At 40.1% G+C, this 19,649-nt stretch overlaps 2 protein-coding genes across 2 annotated transcripts; one reads left to right on the top strand and one right to left on the bottom strand.

The window, feature by feature from the left end:
* The first annotated feature begins 312 nt into the window (after positions 1–312).
* Positions 313–2,468, top strand: mb (myoglobin). The gene is made up of 4 exons (XM_006787369.2): positions 313–402; positions 1,014–1,099; positions 1,721–1,940; positions 2,044–2,468. The coding sequence occupies exons 2-4, from the start codon at positions 1,017–1,019 to the stop codon at positions 2,182–2,184; spliced, it is 444 nt and encodes a 147-aa protein (XP_006787432.1). The 5' UTR covers positions 313–402; positions 1,014–1,016; the 3' UTR covers positions 2,185–2,468.
* Positions 2,469–11,675: 9,207 nt separating this feature from the next.
* cenpm (centromere protein M) lies at positions 11,676–18,065 on the bottom strand. The gene is made up of 6 exons (XM_006787370.3): positions 17,919–18,065; positions 15,437–15,513; positions 14,875–14,973; positions 13,924–14,003; positions 13,579–13,670; positions 11,676–13,022 (listed from the first exon to the last, which is right to left on the bottom strand). The coding sequence occupies exons 1-6, from the start codon at positions 18,063–18,065 to the stop codon at positions 12,873–12,875; spliced, it is 645 nt and encodes a 214-aa protein (XP_006787433.2). The 3' UTR covers positions 11,676–12,872.
* Positions 18,066–19,649: the final 1,584 nt, after the last annotated feature.

Below are 19,649 nucleotides of genomic sequence, written 5' to 3' on the forward strand. Positions count from 1 at the left end.
AAGATGCTAGATGTGCAGCTTGGAAAGGTAACACTAAAACTAAATTCTCAACTAGGGCACTATTTTGTATTTTTTGTATTTCCTTTTTTTTTTCTCTCTCCCTCGATAAATGATCTACTCATGAGACTACCTGGGCCACTTGATGGCTCAGCCACAAAACACACCAAAGATGCCCCAAGTGGCTAAGTCACCTGGAATTAAGTTTCCAGGTAGACGTTGGAGGCATTGGGAACATTTGGGAGACGTGCAGTAAGAGGCAGCCTGACCAGAGAGCTGGAGGGGGGGGGAACAAAAACTTGGTGACAGGACAGAGGGAGGGAGTATAAAAGGTCAGCTCTGGGGGGGTTAGTCAGGACAAGAGGAATTTGGTGTAACTACACAGGATATATTACAAGCTTGCAGGTAAGGCAATGGATTCTGCAATAATATAATTAAACAAACAATATATATCATGACTTGGGATTTAAACATTTCAGGGGGAATTTATCTTAAACTTTTATTATTATTTGTTTTCTTTCAGAATGCTTGGGGAATCTGTTTTCCAGTTAAAAAGGGGGGAAATGTAAAATGTCAACACTGCTAAATTAAAAGCTATCTTAATAAACTAGCATAAGTAGAACAAAGGAAATGCATGACTGATTAGTGCACTGTGGGATAATCTGTAAAAACTTCACTTTGTTTCCATATCTCGCAGCATTCTCATGAGCTCAAATGCATTAAAACTAAAAGTGAATCTGATTTCACTTCAAATAAACTATTTAAAGCTACACTGAGGTTGCCAGTCAGACTCCCTGAGTTCATCTGAGGTAATATATCCATCTTTCACAAATTGCCCTTGACTGAAATTGTTGTTGGCTCTCAGCCATTAACTCAAACAGAAGTGCAGTACAGGATAATTGCATCTGTAACTGACAAACTTCATATAATCAGGCAACTTTTTTTTTTGGATGAAGTCTTCCAGATATGATCTGATTTTTTTTTTCTTTTTTTTTTCTCTCCCCTCGTCTCCTCAGATCATGTGTGACTTTGACGCAGTTCTGAAGCACTGGGGACCAGTGGAAACAGACTACACTGGCTATGGGAGCCTGGTTTTGAACCGGTCAGTGACTCTGGAAAGAAAAATAAGATTGTACTCTTTGTAGGTCACATTACTCAGACCTGTGGCCAGGAGTTTAAAAATTCATCTCGTCCAGTGCAGTTTAAGAATAGAATTCATGTGTTATTTATGCCACCACCTGTCTAATTGCACACTTGGCAACCACTGCTACATCACTAACTTTTATGATACCTACATTTGTGTTTGTTTAAAACACGGAGGTATTAAATCTCTTTGTCTTAAGGTCATGGTTAATGTTTGACTCAGTTATATTCAGTTGCTTTAGATTTCCTTCCCCCTTCTAATTTGTGTTAATGGACAAGAGGAAAAACGCCATTAACTGATCTAATTTAATTTCCGCCAGTGCCAACACAAACATGAGCATACTGAGGATCATAATGGTGGCACAGGAGCTATTCTACTGAAGGAGATGGGATGGGCCTTATTAAAGCGGTCCCGTGTGTTTGTATCCAGTCTTCTCACAGCCAGGAATAAACATTTTGTGCATAAGAGTGATGTAATCAAAGTATGATAAATTATGGCGTCTACACTCCCCACCCTAAATGGCTAAAATGCAAACCATGATCTGTGTGGTATGACCCTGCTGCTCTATTTCCTCTTCAGTTTATTCACGGAGCACCCGGAGACCCAGAAGCTGTTCCCCAAATTTGTCGGCATCCCTCAGGGTGAGCTGGCCAGTAGCTCTGATGTTGCTGACCATGGAGCCACCGTGCTAAAGAAACTAGGCGAACTGCTGAAGGCCAAAGGCAACCATGCTGCCATTCTCAAACCTCTGGCCAACAGCCATGCAACAAAGCACAAGATCCCCATTACCAACTTCAAGGTGAGCTTGGTGTGCAAGAGGACAAAGTTTACTGTAGCTCCATCACCTCATGCTTGCCGTTAAGCTGAGCTTGACTGAAGTAAATGAATTTTTCTCCTTCCAGCTGATCTCTGAGGTCATCGTTAAAGTCTTTGCAGAGAAGGCTGGACTCGACACCGCTGGACAACAGGGCCTGAGGAACGTGATGAGCAAAGTCATCGCTGACCTTGAGGTCAGCTACAAAGAGCTGGGCTTCACAGGATGAGACTGACTTACTACTCTTCCATACAGAACTGAAGACATGAAAAATATCCACATGCAAATGATTTATGGCGAAATTGAAAGCCTCAGTAATCTGTATGTTACACTTTCTGGAATCAGTTTCATTCAGAGTTGCTTGGTTTACTGTATTCAACTGCTTTACACTTCTAGTGTCACTCAGAAATTAACAGCTTTGTGTTTCAGCTAAATAAAATTCTTGATCTGCATTCTTGAACTTGAAAACGCATAATGCTGAAATCACTCGTAACAATAAAACTCTCTGCACTACTTTGTCCATCGAAGTTCTGTTTGTTTTTCTCATTGTACATATTTGAATATGCATTGTCCTGACACGTTATAGTCAAACTTGATAGTGGCTGCTGACTGATCTGAAAGTCAACTGAGGACACTTGTCAGACTGTCTTGATAAGCAAGTAAAGAGTGAAACCCTTGGTGTTGGCATGCATGCCCGTGGTCTCAAAGACACCCAAAAAACCCTCAAATTGCTCACTATTAGACTCTCACGCAGGGTATTATCTTTCAGACTCACTTTCCACTCTTGGTCACATTCATCCTGTGAACAGGATGAGACAAAGACTTTAGCAGTCCCTCTCACAGGGAGCTATTAGGACCTATCACCTGATCTGTGGACGTTACAAGATGCAGAGTCCCTCACATGAGCAGCTTTGGGACCTCCATTACTTCAACTTCCTGTGAAGCTGTTTTCAAGAGATAATACTCTTCCTTTCTACCCGTCCCTGTGTTCAATGTTATCCTTGCTGCACTCTTTACAAATTTGGAGCCCCCTCATCACCTGTTTCTTGGTTGTGTCCATTGTTTCCAGTAGAAAAAATCTATAACATATGAAAGCATTGAGTTTTTCACAGGAAAAAGGCAAAATCAAACAATGCAGTGAGTATTTTACAACAGGTAAATTCAAGCTCTGAAAAACATAGCATCTGGTTTTCAAGGCACTGCAGAGGTTTTGAGGACAGCCTGATAATCTGAATAAAGTGTTGTTGCCATAGAAACTCATAATATATACCCACTAGTCACTTTATTAGGTATATTCAACTACTCATTATTGCAAATACCTAATCAGTTGCTCACAAGGCAGCAGCTTAGTGCATTTAGGCACGAATACGTGGTCAGGACAACCTCTTGGAGTGCAAACAGAGCATCTGAGGTGATTTAAGAGACTTTGATTGTGGGATGGTTTTATTTCAGAAACTGATGATCTATTTTGATTTACTCCTACACAACGGGTGTGCATTTGTCAGTGTTGCACGAATTACAACCTAAAATGAGTCGGTGGTACTGAAGAGTCGTCCTTGGATGCCTCAAGTAATTAAAGACTCATCACTATTTGCACACTTTCCACATTTTGCCTGAATAAGAAGTGGAAATCACGTCTTATGGTTGAGCCATCAACTGTTTCTGAGAATGTAAAATGTGAAAAACAGCCGAGAGGGTCAAAGATAACAGCTTTATCACTGACATATCTCAGTCCCACTGACTCCTTGTTGTCCTTCCCGTTCCCGACTTGATGCCAAAACAGTGTTTGGTTAACTTCCATGACGGATGATGATAACCTATTATTAGTGAGTGTGTTAGTGCACGCATGCAGACGTGACATCAGGCACAGTGCCTCTGGCCGCATATCTGTGGGGGACACCTCTGCTTTCCTGACTCCGCCCCCTCTAAGCAGCTGTTGACTGAGCTGAGGTCAAACGCTTTTCAAATGCATATCCACGGGACAATAGTCTCAGGTTACTTATCCATTTAGTGGCACACAGAACAAGTGTTTTTTCACGTAATTTCACCGGCCTGGTTCTCAACTGGTACCAAAGATGGGAACGGGGCTGCTCCCTGCAGACAGTTCTTCTATTATTGTCATTGTCACTGCTCCTTTTAAGACTTTTCTTTTTGATGGGGGGCTGTTTAGAAAACAAAAGAAGGAGTAGAAATCACACCTAACATTTAAACACGAAAGACTCGGAGAGTTCAAGCCTCTGCCAATCACGCAGCTCACTCTCTGTAGAGTATTTATATTTACTTTTATGGAAATGGGATTGCATTTATTATGTAAAATTTTTTATTGTTGTTTTTAAATGAACTTTAAGTAGTGCAGCAATAACAAGTGCAAAGTGCAGGCTTTTGTTATTTGCTCTGTTGAAACTCGTTTTTTATACTTGACATCATTTTGAGTATAATTACTTTTTATTCTTTTTTATATGTGTGGATATAGGACATGTGCAGCAGTCGTTTCACTTCATCGGGTGAATTTTTTTTTGATCATCAGTTTATTTTGCTTTCCAAAGAAGAATATGAAAAAAAAGCTTAGTCTGGAACATTATAAATGTATTCAAATTGTTTTAACGGTTATGACCGGTTATTATAAGGTACGTAACAAAGTCACGATCAAATTATGCCATGCCAACAGGTTCTTGTCAGTCTGAAAACCTGTTGTTATTTTAATTGGTTCTATATTATTATCACTCTGACTTTCAGATCAATTTGTTGACCTTGAAGAAGAGGCCAGAGGTCAAATGTGACATGATATTTTAAATCTGTGGACAATACACACCACACTCCTAAGTCAAATTTTTGGTCAATTTTCGATCAATAAATCGTTACGGTGACCTCGAAGACCTCAGTGGGTGAAATTTGATTGGATCGTTACAGCCCTACAAAGTTTCATCAGAATTCATTCAAAAATGTTCATGCTATCGTGTTTACAGGCAGAATGACACGCACACACTACCAAAAACACGACGTCTTTGGTGAAGGTAACAAAAATCCACAGTTCAAACACATTCATGTTAGGTGTGTCTCTGTGTTACGCAGTGGACTGGGTGCACCCTGGCTCTCACCCTGACACACGGGATTGGTTCCAGCCCTCTACATCCCCAAAATGGATGAGCAGTAGATAAAATAGATGCACTCCCAGGTTTTTGCACACTCACATCAGATAATATTATCCTGTCATGTGAAAAACTCCAAGATTGAATTTAGGAATATCCTTTTTTCAAAAGTGTAACCAAAATAAACAGACATGTATGTTGATTATTTTAATGTTGCATGGATCAGTAGATCCCCCTTTTTCCTGCTTTAACAAGTTTTCCATTAAAATAGGTCACACAGGTGATTCAAATAGCCATAAAACACTTATGTAAGTCCCTGCACTTTCACACACGTGTTTACAATGTGACAGATCAGGCAGCTGCTCAGGCTGAAGATGGGTGGGCTGCACTGAATCATCAAACCTCATTTCTGATGTCTCACCCTGTCTGCTGTGACAACGCTAACCACAGGGACCAGCCGGCCACAGGGTGTACAAGCCTACAAGGGATTGAGAAGTAGTCCATGTATCCTCAAGTGTGCCGTTTGCAAATGAGGAATACATTAAAAAAAATAATTAGTCATTAGCCGTCTGTTATACTCGTCTGAAAATTTTTTTGTTTGCTGCTGTGAACTTCAGACCAGCTTGTTATCATTTTTTTTTTTTTTACATTGATTTCAGATATGAAAAATATCAACACAATGTCTGGAATTTTAATTATTTCCCGCCGAAATTGTTTTGATGTGCTCATCCTGAAGATAAACCAGAGGATGATATCAGAGATGCATTAAAGCATATTTCTGTCGGTAAAACAGGTCAGTGTGCTACAGTGTGTTTGTACTGAACACCCGTCTCTATACTTAAGAACCAACAGTAGTCGCCCATCATTCTCGGATTCAATTTCTCAATGATGTCGGTTTTCCATCACTTTTATATCTTGATGAAATCTCGTCCCTGAGTCGAGCAGATTTGCTGGGTATAAAAAGTCAAGATGAGAATGTAAAAATCACGTCGTCTGTGACATTCTGCACTCATTAGCTGATATGCTTTCAGCATGTTATCCACAAGCTCAGCATAATTCTCTACTCTGTGACTGCATGAATGCTTCCCCTGCTGCTGACTCAGTTGGCTTCTGTTTCCTTTCAAACTAATCGTCAAGTATCAGTTCTCAGATTTAAGGAGCAACAAAAACACTTTCCTTAATTATGGCTTCACTTTTATGGAGGATGGAGGCTTCTGGCACGACTTCACCTATTACCAAGGTGCAAGGAGAGCTGCACCTTGTGGACCACTGTTATTTGTTTATATAGGAAACATGTTCAGTTGATGGCAGCTGTCACCACCTGAGCAGAGACTAGTAAAAGCAATAACATAAACAACAACTGGTTACCATGATGGTGAGGTGGCTCCTGGACTTATACATGAACATGTGTCCTGAGTGATCAAACACAAGAGAACATTTGCATTATAATGAGATCTTCACTGATTGTCACAGATTAGATCCCACTTCCACTCTCCACATGCTAACAAATACGAACAGTTAATTCTTGGACAATGACAATATTTTTGTAGTTTTTCCTCTCGTCGCCATCATAACGGATTTTAAACTGAAACCAGTCAATATGTGATTGAAGTGCAGACCTTCAACTTTAATTTAAGGGATTTAACAAAATGGTTGCATTAACAGTTTAGGAATTAAAGCCGTTTTTATACACAGTCCCTCAGCTTCAGAAGCTCAAACTGAAGAACATGATTTTAAATATGATCAGGTGACTGACTTGACCATTTAAAAATATCCCATTTCTTTGCCTTGAGAAATTCTTGGGTTGCCTTTGCAGGTTGCTTTGGATCAATTTGTGTGAAGTAGTTTGACCAGTTTTGCAGCATTTGGCTGAATCAGCCATGTGCACTTCACATTTTATCCTGCTACTTCTATCTTGTATTTCATCACCAATATACACCAGCAACCTGGTTCCACTGGCAGTCAAACATGCCCACACCATTACCTCCACCATGTTTGACAGATGATGTCATATGCTTTAGATTATGAGCTGTGTCTGTCCTTCACCATACTACTTACCAGTTTTTGCTCTCTCTCTGATGGTTTTTTTTTTGGCCAAATGATTGACTCCATCACATGCATCAACATCTCTTTAAAGCTCATATTGATAGTTCAAGTGAAAAGCTACCAAATACAAATTAAACACATCTTTTATCTGCTCAATGTAACATGGAATAATCAGGGAACACTCCTCACATGTCCATGAAGTCTGTTGTCAAATTATTTTTGAGCTTTTGTAAACCGGGGACTATATATAAAACCCACCGAACTAAAGCTGAAAGTCTGCACTTCAATCACATCCTAATTATTTGATTTCAAACCCATTGTGGTAGTGTTTAGAGGCAAAGTTAACAAAAAAGTGTTATTGTCCAAAAATACTTATGGACCTAGCTGTATATGAGGGACCTGTAGCTCAGGAGGTACCTAAGCTACCTCAGCCTCAGGAGGTAGCACGGGATCTACCAATCAGAAGGTTAGTTGTGCGCTCCTTGCCCACTCCAACCTCCACCTTGAAGTATTTGTGGTCAAGATACTGAACCCCAAGTTACCTCTGATAGAGACAAAGAGCTTAGATACAGAAAAAGTCAACCAGTGGACAAGGCTTGACCTTCTGTGTAGAAACAGAATAGAAAGTGCAATTACTGTAAGGCAAACCAAAAACAAATCCTTTAAAATACACAGCAAACGTCAAGTACAACACATCAGTACATAAATGAAAAGGTCAGCAGTTCACTGCCGCCATCTCATGACCTTCTACTTAGTTTAGGCGCCAATATTTGTCTCAATAAGCAAAAAAAAAAAAAAGGGTTATTTTTCTTTCTGTATACAGAACGTAAATGCGTGAAAGAGCCGTGAGAGTCAAAGATATCAGTGTTATTGCTGACATTCTCCAGCCCTACTGACCCCTCGCTGTCCTTCCAGTTCCTGGCCTGACACCATTACAGTGTTTGCCTAACCTGCGTGATAGATAATTGCTGTGATGATAACCTAACTATTAATAGTGTGTGTGCGCGCTGGTGCATGCATGCCGATGTGATACCAGGCACAGTGCTATTGGTCGCACCCTGTGAAGGACACTCCTCTCTCCTTGGTTCGTACCCCCTTTGAAGTCTGCGCAGCTGTTGACTCCAGGGTATTATCAACTGTTTGACACAGCAGCCACTGTGTCAAACAGTTGCTGCTAATAAAAACGACAGGTTGTTTCTTCATTTAGTTGCAAGCTGAACAAACTTTATTTTAATCATTCTATATCGTCCAAGGCAATGTTCCCTGCGCGTGTGCGCATTTGCGCACTGCTGGCACGGTCTCTGCGCACAGAAAATCTGCGTTGCGCACAGAAAAAAAAAATCTAACCTGAATTGAAATAAAATGAATACTTTAACAATTCTGTTTTGCAGTGTTAGTCAGTGAGCGACTGGCTGCTCCCGTACGGGATTAGAACGATGCCACCATCCCATAGTCCAGCCAATAATGCGATTCACATTCGTATATACGCAGCTAATCAACGTCGTTGACAGGCTATGACAGCGTCTTTATGTGCCGACACCGGTGTTTTAGCAAGCAAAGCGGCGTGGCTGATATGGAGTGAAGCCACGTTAATGACAACGTGGACAAGCATCGGAGATGTGAGCAGGACAGACTACGGTGGCCCTGAGAGGACAAACGGACTGCAACTTCAGAAAACACTTGCAAAAACAAAAATGCTGCAAAAAGAAAAACACTTGCAAAAAGAAAAATGCTGCAAAAGCACACACAACACAACGGACATAGGAAAAAAAAGACAACGGAAATGTTTCTGGGGAGACAATAACCGGACGGATCAGTTGCACGAACCAAAACATGTATGTATGGCTGTATCCCAATTCAGGGACTGTTTCCCAATGTTCTGCAGCCCCAAAGTACGCAGCCTTAACGGTCCTCAAGGGCCGCGTACTCAAAGATCGCTGCGGTCGGAAGTGCGGGGCTTGTAGGCTTGTGAGATGGGACGGTCTAGCCTCCGTCGCGCTGCCCAGGTTGCCTAGCAATCATGATACTAACAGCTGGAAACGTTTCATACAGCTTTGTTTGACAGAAATGAAGGAGAACATATTTTGTACATTTGTTTCTACATGAGCTTTGTGTGATTTGATAAGTATCTGAGGCTGAGACCACAGGACTGTAAAACATGATTGTTCGGCTTCATTTCTGTACTGAACAGTCATTTAAGATTAGCTAGTAAATAACAATTAGCTAATGTTGTTCATGAGACTAAAGTCATCTCACTTTGGTAATGTAAATATAATATGGTGTTGGATTATAATATTATTTTATGCCATGTTAGACCCCTAATTAAAGATTGTGAATTATTATGTAGTTTTAGTTTGCATTATTCTCCTGAATTAGAAGAAGGTGATAACTATTACATTTGTTAAACTGATTTGCATTACATTAGACTGCTGATTTATTGTGAATGAATGATATTGTTTTATGATGCATTATACTGCTGAGTTAGAAGAAATACTGTTCGCAGAAAGTCATCGCCTTATTTGTCTGATTAGAAGAGAACAGAGCATACTGCCCCATCTCAGCAGGAGCAGATAAACAGCGAGCCAAGGTCGTAGCTTAGGCGCTGTGTGAGAGAAAGAATGTGAATGTTTAGGCTTTTATGATTAGGTGGGGGCCACTAGAGGCTATAAGAGTTTGATCAATGCTCCACCATTTTGAGATCTGATGCTGTCTGCTGTATGGTGTCCATCTCCCACGCGTGTATTCATTAAATCATCGTTTGACTCAACCCGGCCGGACCAGTGTTGTTATTTTGGTTTTCCTCTTGTATCCATCCCCAATATTTGAATCCGTGACAATGGCCAATATTATATTAATCATTATTAGTTATTACAGCAGTGAACATGAATTCTGTGCCAAACACTGAGCTTCAGTAAAGATTCAAGTTGCATTTATTTATATTTCCTATCATCTTAAATCTTCACTTAAAGACAAGTATCTGTGACAGTGTATCTATAGATGTATTATATATAAGAGACAAATATTGTTCTTTTAATATGTTGGCATTATTAAATTTGGCTCAATGCTTATATATGTGTGGAAGAAGCAAATGTACGAGCTGTGATAACAGTGTCTGATAGAATGAAGAGTAGACTGATATATGAAATATTCCTTTATTGGGTGAGAAAATCAGACCATGTCATAACTGCTTTAAGTCATACAGAATAGATATCAGAGCCTTAAACAGGCTGACTTCTGTTAAATGGGTCAAACTGGGCAGAAAGTATCCAAACACATAACATCATTACAGAATATGATGTAACACTATAGATCAACTTACCTCAGAATATATAAAGCATATAAACAATTACAGCGATATGATGCAACAAACACAGCAGTGCTACTAATCCAAAATACTCAAAGCTTCATAGAACTGAAACAAACATTTATTTTTAGCTCCATTCTGCTGCTGATACATACTTTAGGTTTCTGAACATTAAACTTGTTGCTGCCTTTCATAGTGTGTAACTTGAAGGCCCTGAGTACTTTCTCCCACACTGAAAACACTGGAATGATCAAATTATTTGAACATTACCTAATAAGACTGATTCAGGACAGACATAATTGGCATCTTACACCCGTTTTAAGTCTATTATCAATTAGAAAGTCCTACATTGCTTCATTCTTGAGTTATCACATTCACAATCTTGGGTGTCCATGTTGCCTGCCTGCCCGCCCAGCAGGCTGCTGACAATATCTCATCAGGAAACTAAAATCGGCAACAACAGGTCTTTAGGAGTGACAATCCAGTTGTGATATTTTTGGTTGAAATCATTATGAGCGTGTGGAGTAGGTATGGAGGCTCTGACATGGTTTAGAGCTGCAGTTCAGTCGGTGGTGCTGGGGTCTTGGGAATTATGAACACATGATAGTAAAGCAGAAAAGTATCATCAGGTTTTGATCCACCATACAAAACCATCTGGAAACTGTCTTATTGGCAAAACAATACAACACCATCAGTCATGGATTGGCCTCCCCAGAGTCTGAAGCAGTGTGGGATTCTCCTGATAGAGGGCAGAACAAAAGGCAGCCAACATCTAAAGAAGAGCTTTGATCGTCCCTCAAGAAACATAGAAAAATTATCCTGAATGAAGACATGTCTTGATCAATGCTCAACCAACCAGGTAAGAAATCAAAAAAAAGTTGAATCTGTTCATGGACGTAGCGCGCAGAAGTCACTTGGATGAGTGATGAAATGTTTCTCCCTCTGAAAACGCTATATCCAGATGAACCCAATCAACTTTTTGTTAATTCAAGAAATGACAAGAAAGCTTGCCTAAGAGAGTTCAGACTGTCTTGGAGAATAAAGATGGTCATACCAAATACTGACTTTAAAACCGGTTAGAATGATTTAAACTCTGTTTTTGACTTTTTTTTCTGTATTTACACCTATTTGCCATATTTGTAGCAAAATATGAAAAAACAAGATGTGGGTTTTACTTGATTTAAAACTGTTGGACTGTTTTATTCATTATTTATTTTAGTTGGATTTATTTGTGCACTGGAAAGATTCAAATTTTGCCTCCAGTTCACAACTTTTTTTTGAGAACCTAATTAAAAACATGGTATTAATGTAATGAAACTCCAAACAATCATATAAAGCCCACTGAAGTGTATTTACATGGAAATTTTCTAAAATTATGTTCAACCCTTTAACGCTTACTGCTTCATATACGGTCATGAACCAGAAAAAGTTTTCCCAGGATCTTGTACTCTGTGAAAAACTAAGTAGAACTGCTGATTCCAATGGAATCGGGGGAATTTGCAGCCAAACGGGTGCACTTGATTAATAGATCATAAGCAAGTGTGACCACCACTATAAAAACAGAAGCTCTGGCACTTTGTAGATTTGGAGTATTCAGCTGTTTGTTAACAACAATCTTCCCAGGATTGGACAACCCAGCAAATTCAACCCAAGGTCAGAAAAAATAAACAAACACTCATCTACATCTCAGACTCTACAGACCTCAGTTAGCATGTTAAATGTTAAGGTACAATTAGAAATAGGGTGAATAAGCATAGTTTACCGCACAGTTTAGGTTTGCAAAGTTCCATCTGAACAAACCACAAGCAACGTTCTTTGGACAGATGACACCAAAGTAGAGATGTTTGGCAATAATGCACAGCACCAGCACCATGGTGGGAGAAATCCAAACGCAACAAATCAGCACGGTGGTGGAGGGGTGATGATTTGGACCCTGGAATCTTGCAGTCATTGAGTTGACCATGAACTTCCTTGAACATCAAGTCGAGTCAAATGTGATGCCATCTGTTTGACAACTAAAGCTTGGCTGGAAGTGGGTCGTGGACAGTAGCAAATTTACAACAGAATGTCTGGAAAAGAATCAAGCTGTTGCAATGGTCCAGTCAAAGTCCAGATCTCAACCCGAAATGACATGCTGCTGTAAACAAATGCCGCAAACTTCAATGAACTGTCACAACGTTGTAAAGACGAGTGGGCTGAAAGTCGTCCACAACGATGTGACACTTTGATAAAGTCATATGAGAAGCAATTAGTTCCTGCTGCCAAGGTGGTTCTACGATATTGAATTGTAGGGTGTACTTGGAGTGTTTTTCACAGCACTGTTCATGTAAAACATAATGTAATGGATCATTATATACACCTGGTAACATTTATTTGAAAAAGCAGACGTGTAACTGTCGACATTAACAACTTCTACAAATAAATATAAACATGATAAAGTAGAGGAAGTTATCACTTTAAAGGAATCAGTCAGAGGACCTAATCAAAGCTCGGCTGATCGATGTCCAGGGGAAGCGTGCACCGAGTCAGGTTAGACACGTAGAGAGCAGTGGCAATAGGAACGAGGCCGGCGGCCACCTTGAGGATAGTCAGCAGCCTCTCTGTAGCACTGGCCACTCCATCTGGAGTCTGTAGGGAAGGAAAGATTACACAGGATGGCTTTTTAGGAAACGCAAAAAGACACAAAAATTACATTTGATGTTTTATTGTCAACAACAGCGCAGAACCCTCTAAACTACAGCGATGCTGAGCTACACAACACACGCACACAAACAGCTTTCCCTTCTGAGTTCAATTTCAGGCTTTTCCCTCTGTGCAACTTCAGCTTTATGAATCAGTCAACAAAAAAGTTGCTTAGCCATCATACTGCTGAAGAAAAAAGAAAAAAAGACAAACAGCCAGAAGCTGTTTCACAAGCCTGAAAACGATGACTACAACAAGTACTGGATGTTTAATAAAGCCAAATAAATCCTTATGCAAAGATAACAAAGCTGTAATTTTGTTCTGCATACATTTCAACAAGAAATGTGAATCAAGAAACACAACATGTGACAGTGTGCAAGGTAAAAGTTTACTGAGAACATATACTGATATGCATTCAGATTAAAATGTGTGAAGGGCTAGATTTGGATTTCACACACGACTTAAAACATCTTCAGTGTTTGTGACCCAGACTGCTACAAACCTGATCCTCCGCAAACAACAGGGGACAGTGGAGCGACGCAGCCAGCTTCCTGACAGCATCCAGGCGCTCAGCGGGGGCGGAAGCGTTACGAGCTACAAGAAAGAGAAGCATAAAAGGTCAGCTGGTCAGACACAAAAAAGGCTGAAAGTACAACAATATGTGTTGTGGGTGGTGTTCAACGGTGAAGTAAAATGTAAACAGTGGTAGACAATTTCTCCTTGATTTAATCTCAGCTTATTTTTTTCCCCTCCTTCCTGTGAATCAAGGGACTGGGGAAAAAACAAAACATAAAACAAAACAAGACAAAAAGAAAAACACATAAAAGGATTTTAACCGTTGCCATACCATTCGTAACCATGAAGCAAACTTTTCCAAGGAAATATCCCGGGTCCAAATATTTCAGGGACGCTTCTGCTGACTGGAAACTACAACAAAATAAAACAAAACAGAATAAAGCACTGCTACATCACATCATGTTAAAATATTAAATATTTTGGACAACGTATGTCAGAGGCATCGGGATCTTGTTTCTGCATGATGACATCAAGTTTCTCCTTCATGAAACCTCAAAATCTAAGGTTTAGTGCTCAGTTTGGGTGAAGGTGACGCTTCAAGTAAGGCGGAGTTTTAAGTATTGGAGATCTTGTTTTGAAGAGGACTGAGTGGCACCAGAACGAGCTGTTGATAGTCAGAGTGAATCATTGTGATCATCAACACCATGGTGATCATGGCATCTACCTAGGATGCCCAAACCACCTGGGCACCTCCTAGATGAGGCGTTTTGGGCAAGTCCTACTGGAAGGAGGCCCCAGGGCAGTCCCAGAACACACTAGAAAAATAAAGTCTCTGGGCTGGTTTGTGGCAATTTGTGTGGTTTAAAAATGACATCTCACTCTCGTAACAATTAAGTAAGAACAACACAAAAACAAAGCTGTTATATGAAACAGAACCTGTGTGTTCAGGTGGCCAGTACAACAAATTGCATCTGGACATGTATGTATTTTTTCATCTTGGTGACTAGGAACAAGTTCAGGTTCCTTTTCAATAGACACTCACTGAAATCAGACAAAAGGAGGGTACCCCTGGATCAGGCCTCCGCGGACTGTGGAGTTTGCACCGACTTCTTCCCACAGTCCTGGCTTAGGTAAGTGTGAGTGTGAATGGCTCTTTGTCTCTCTGTGTTTGCCCTATAACAGACTGGTGAGGGTGTACCCCATGACAGCTGGGATTGGCTCCAGCACCCTCGCAACCATGAAATGGATAAGCTGAAAATCGATGGATGGATTTGAAAGTTACCTGAGCTCTGAGGTTAGGTTGATGATGAACACAACCAAGTCTATTCTGGGACGGCTCTCATCATTCTCCATGGGCAAAGGAAGGCTCTTAGCTAGTCTCCTGTTAAGTACAAAAAGCGATGACAATAATGGGACTCTCACCCACCTCAGGTGGTCTTCACACATCTCAAAGTCATTGCATAACTGAGTAATTCGCTGCAGCTGCTGAATAACAGTGCAGCATCACGTACGAGTTCCCCAGTCAGAATTACACAATTATTTAATCATAAAGTCAACATTACATTACCAGCTGGAAACCTGTTATGACATTGCAGTCTGAGTAGTACAAAAGTCCTTTTCCCAAGTACATATCTACTTGTTTGTTGTTGATTATAAAAAATATTTTGTTACTAAATAAACGTTTAAAGTCATACTGTTTAAACATAAATGCGACTGATGGTAGAAAACAAATCTTGTTTCGTTGTGAGGATGGCAGACTCTGTTTCCATTTGTGTGCTGCAGCCACTTTCCCCTGACAGATAGCAGACTTCAGCAGTTTGCAGGATGAAGCGAGCTTTACTCACACGTTCACGGTGACACTAGTCTCCTCCACCAGAACATCTGCTAAACTCTGCTGAAATTGCTCCTCACTCTCCACCAGCTGCAGGAAACAAAAACTACCAGTCAGCACAAAACCTGATGATCCCACTTTACACCGTCACACAGGGTAAAAAAAAAATAAAATAAATAAATCTCTTAAACCTGTCAGAAGAAACATTTCGCAGTCACAGTTCAAAGATGTTGCCGCTTTCTTTTTTACTGCGGCTTTTGCTCATATAGAGATTTATGATGATAAAATCATAAATTACAATGCAATAAAACATTCTGAAAAATATTAATTTATACACACTGTGATCTAATTTGACTGTAGTTACAGTGAGAGGCTATGGAAAATAAAAGGACCACCCTCTGCGCCACCTACTGGCCAGACATTAGCAATTTATCCAACATCTGTTTTCAGCTGCTGCAAGGACAGATACTTAAAGCCCGTTAACAATAATCATCCGACCTCCTGAAGCAGCCCTGAACCCCAAAATGGAAGCAAATGCTCTATTTTGGAAAATATGAATGGATTCTTCGCATTTTGTTAGAGTTGTGGCAAGGGGTATGTGCAAAGCCCCACAAAATAATTTAATGTATTTAAAGACACATAACAGTGGAGGTTAAAGTGGTTAAAGAAAATGAATGGCTGGATAGCTTCTGTATAATGACTACTTGTACCTTCAATTATATTTTTGTTCATTTATACGAATGCACGAGTAAGAGTTTAACAATTTTCAGTATAAAAATATTTCATCTCCTGTGTCGTGCCATTTTTAATAGCATGTGTGCTGCTGCAACAGCCTGAAAATCATACTCAATGTTTCTGCAACAATATTCTCCTCTGTATTTATTGGGAACGTGGTGTATCAAATCGTCTGTTATAATACAAATTTTCATATGATATAAAAAAATGTCACTGATATAGTGATGTCATGGGTTTATCCTCCCTAATGTGGACAACAAGATGTATGCCTCTGGTGAAGACCTAGTGAAAGATACTACAAAATAAAAGCACAATGATTTGCCAAATATGCACAAAAACTATTCTAGCTGAAGATGGAAGCTACAACATTGTTTCTTCAGGCACAAACACACCATTGAGGACAACTGGGATATGTAGGTGCGCAAGGAGGAGATACTAACAGCTGGTGAAGTGTGACCAATTTTAAACAAGGGCATCGCTGGAGCACTGCACTCCATATGACACGAACAGCATGTGTTGGATAGAAATTAGTGGTAAAGTACAGGTTTATGCAACTGCATAAAATGCTCGACCTAAGATGCAACATTCCAGAGAGAATATATTTTTATTTATGTGACAGTGTTGTAAGGGTTATTTTAGTTTAACTGTTGTTAGAATGTTTTGTTTGCTTAAAATTTCCAGGGAAAACACTACCTAGGCTACTTTTGTGCTTACATTTGACTTCTGCTGTGTGTCACTATTACTCTATGTTGCTGCTGGCAATGGATTCACACCTTGAACCAGGTAGTCTGCCAGGTGGATGTAAAATACCCTTCATATTTGTTTGCGCTAAAAAATCTTTTGCCTGCAGTAAATAAAATATTGTTCAGTACTTTTTTCAATATTGTAATAATATCGTTATTATAAATTTCCTTGAAATATTGCGATATAATTTTGAGGTTATATATCACCTGGCCCTAGTATTTACTTAAGAGAAAATGTTCTGAAGGTTCCCCCTGAAACAAATAACAAAAAAAAAAAAAATCCTGCCTCTAGTTCTTCTGCTGCTCACTTTAGGGGTCACCACAGCAGATCATCTGCCCTCATCTCACACTATCCTTAGCATCCTCCCTGTCACACCAACCCTGTGCACATCCACAATCCTTCTTTTCCTTAAGTCCTTCTCACGCCTTTCCTTCCTTCTTCCTGTCTCTAAACACGCCTTTCCTTTTCCTTTGTCTTACAGTAGCACGGTTTCCACCAGCACCGCAGGCAGTCGCTGTCATCCCGGTATGGAAAGATCATTCTTGATGACCCGCATGTTTGTTTGGGTTGGCAAGATTTTGCACGCTTCCTGACACAACCCTCCCCTTTTATCTGGGCTTGGGATCCCCCCCTCCTCCCGACTGAATTGGAAACGCCTCTGGTTGTGGGTGTTATAGAATAAAAGTATTATAAAAACGTTGAGATAGTGTTTGTTAGGTAGATCTACAGAAAAGTCAAGATTTATCCACACAACACCGACGACGCCAAACAGCTGCTAGACTGTGTAAAAACCTCTTCCTGATACAGTGATATTTGTCTTTATTTAAAGCTTAAATGTGATTTTGCTAGTCCAAGCTGACGACCATATATCTGGGATATTTACGACCAGATATCTCCCAATAAAAAACACATCCAGTCAGCCGTTAGCTCGTCCTGAAAACAGCTACAGTCACAGCACACAGCTCGATATTTGCCTTTTCTTTTTAAAATTTTATTTCTTAAAGTGAACAACTCACCAAGATGTTCGCTGTGTTCAGACCAGGGAGTTTACTAAAAGGCTTCAACAACGACATCCTCGCTAAACTTGATAAAGTTTTGTAAACAAACCCGGGGCGGACATTTCTTTCTCTCGCGCTTCTTTTCCAAACATGCGTCTGGCGCATGGTCTGGCGTCATGACGTATACCAATCTTCATTGGCTGTTTTCTTCTGCCACCTACAGGCCGCCGGGAGTCATGCACGTTTGGCAAGCGTGGACCTACCTCACATTCAAATTAGATCAGTTACTATACAACTGGTTACTATTCATACATTCATCGCATATAAACGGGAACTTGACCGTATATATACGTATATACAATATATAGGTATTTACAACAAAGAGAATATACAGCATGCTTTGAGTCAGCAACAGTATATGAATGTTTTAGTGAAGACGATACCTTGTTTTTTGCATTTTATGTAGTTCTCACTCTGATTTTAATTTCCTCATAACTTGATGCACCCGGGATGCAGCCTCATGACAGAAAGAAACGTGTACCTTCCATACCTGTAATGTGTACATTTTTAAATATATCTACATAGTTATTCATATTTTAATATCTTACTTTAAATCCTTCAGTCTAAGTACAACCTGCGGCAAAGATCATCAAAACTGTAAAGCTCAGACTTTTCCAACGTTTTCCTGCTATCTTTTCCATCACCAAAAGCAGCTCCTGTTACCTGAAAATTTTGGCTTCACTTTTGCATGAGGAAGTGGAGCTAGGGCATCCATCTTTACGAACAGCACAAGGCAAATGTTTAGACATGGTGAGTGTGAAGTTGTATGGATTCATACTCAGTGTTACATGAATCCATAGGCATGATTATGTTTTGTCTTCTAATAACCATTACCGCTAGCACCAGGCTGGACCCTCTTTTGCCCACAGAACTGCCTTAATTCATCAAGGCGTAGATTCAACAAAGTGCCAGAAAGATTCCTCAGATTTTGATTCATATTAACAGGAAATCATCACAAGGTTGTTGCAAATTTGCCAGATGGTGACTGTGGAGGCCATTTGAAATATCCATCAGAAGCCGGGTACACTGTGGTCATAAAAAAATCTGTGTAATTGAGCAGCAATACTCAGGTAGTATGTGGTGTTTAAACAACATTCAGATGGTCAGGTGTGCCAAGAAAATATCCCCATTACAACACCCAAGTCTCAGCATCCTGAACCTTTCATATGGACAAGACTAGATAAATGCTTTCATGTTTTAAGCCCAATTCCAACCCTACCACCCACATCTCACAGCAGAAAATGAGAATCATCAGAGAAGTCAACATTTTTCCAATCTTATGGTTTCTCCTGCAAATTGCAGCCAGTTTCCTGTTATTAGCTGACAGGAGTGGGGTGGGGTGTGGTCTTTTGCTGCCACAGCCAATCTGCTTCAAGGTTCAACGTACTGCAAATTCAAAGATAAGCTTCTCCATAACTCGGTTGTTACGAGTTATTTGAGTTATTCCTATCAGCCGTTCTCCTCTCACATCTAGTATCAAGAAAACATTTCCAACCAGAGAACATCAACTTACTGGATATTTTCTCTTTTTCAGACCATTCTCTGTAAACCCTAGATGGCAGTGTGGAAAATCCCACTAAATTATCAGTGAAATATTTTGAAATATACAGACTGGCCCATCTGACACCAATAACCATCCCCAATGTACCTAAACCACCGCCCATTTTGATGGTCAGCTTGAACCTGTCT

Source organism: Neolamprologus brichardi, chromosome 6 (assembly GCF_056152115.1).
Source record: "Neolamprologus brichardi isolate AB-2024 chromosome 6, ASM5615211v1, whole genome shotgun sequence".
NCBI classification, from domain to species: Eukaryota; Metazoa; Chordata; class Actinopteri; order Cichliformes; family Cichlidae; genus Neolamprologus; species Neolamprologus brichardi.

Coding starts and splice junctions, on each gene's coding strand:
- mb (XM_006787369.2), top strand. CDS start 1,017: ATGTGTGACTTTGACGCAGTTCTGAAGCACTGGGGACCAGTGGAAACA. Junction 1,100..1,720: donor GGGAGCCTGGTTTTGAACCG/GTCAGTGACTCT, acceptor TTTCCTCTTCAG/TTTATTCACGGAGCACCCGG. Junction 1,941..2,043: donor TCCCCATTACCAACTTCAAG/GTGAGCTTGGTG, acceptor TTCTCCTTCCAG/CTGATCTCTGAGGTCATCGT.
- cenpm (XM_006787370.3), bottom strand. CDS start 18,065: ATGCGCCAGACGCATGTTTGGAAAAGAAGCGCGAGAGAAAGAAATGTC. Junction 14,974..15,436: donor ACTAGTGTCACCGTGAACGT/GTGAGTAAAGCT, acceptor TGTACTTAACAG/GAGACTAGCTAAGAGCCTTC. Junction 14,004..14,874: donor AACCTAACCTCAGAGCTCAG/GTAACTTTCAAA, acceptor ATTTTGTTGTAG/TTTCCAGTCAGCAGAAGCGT.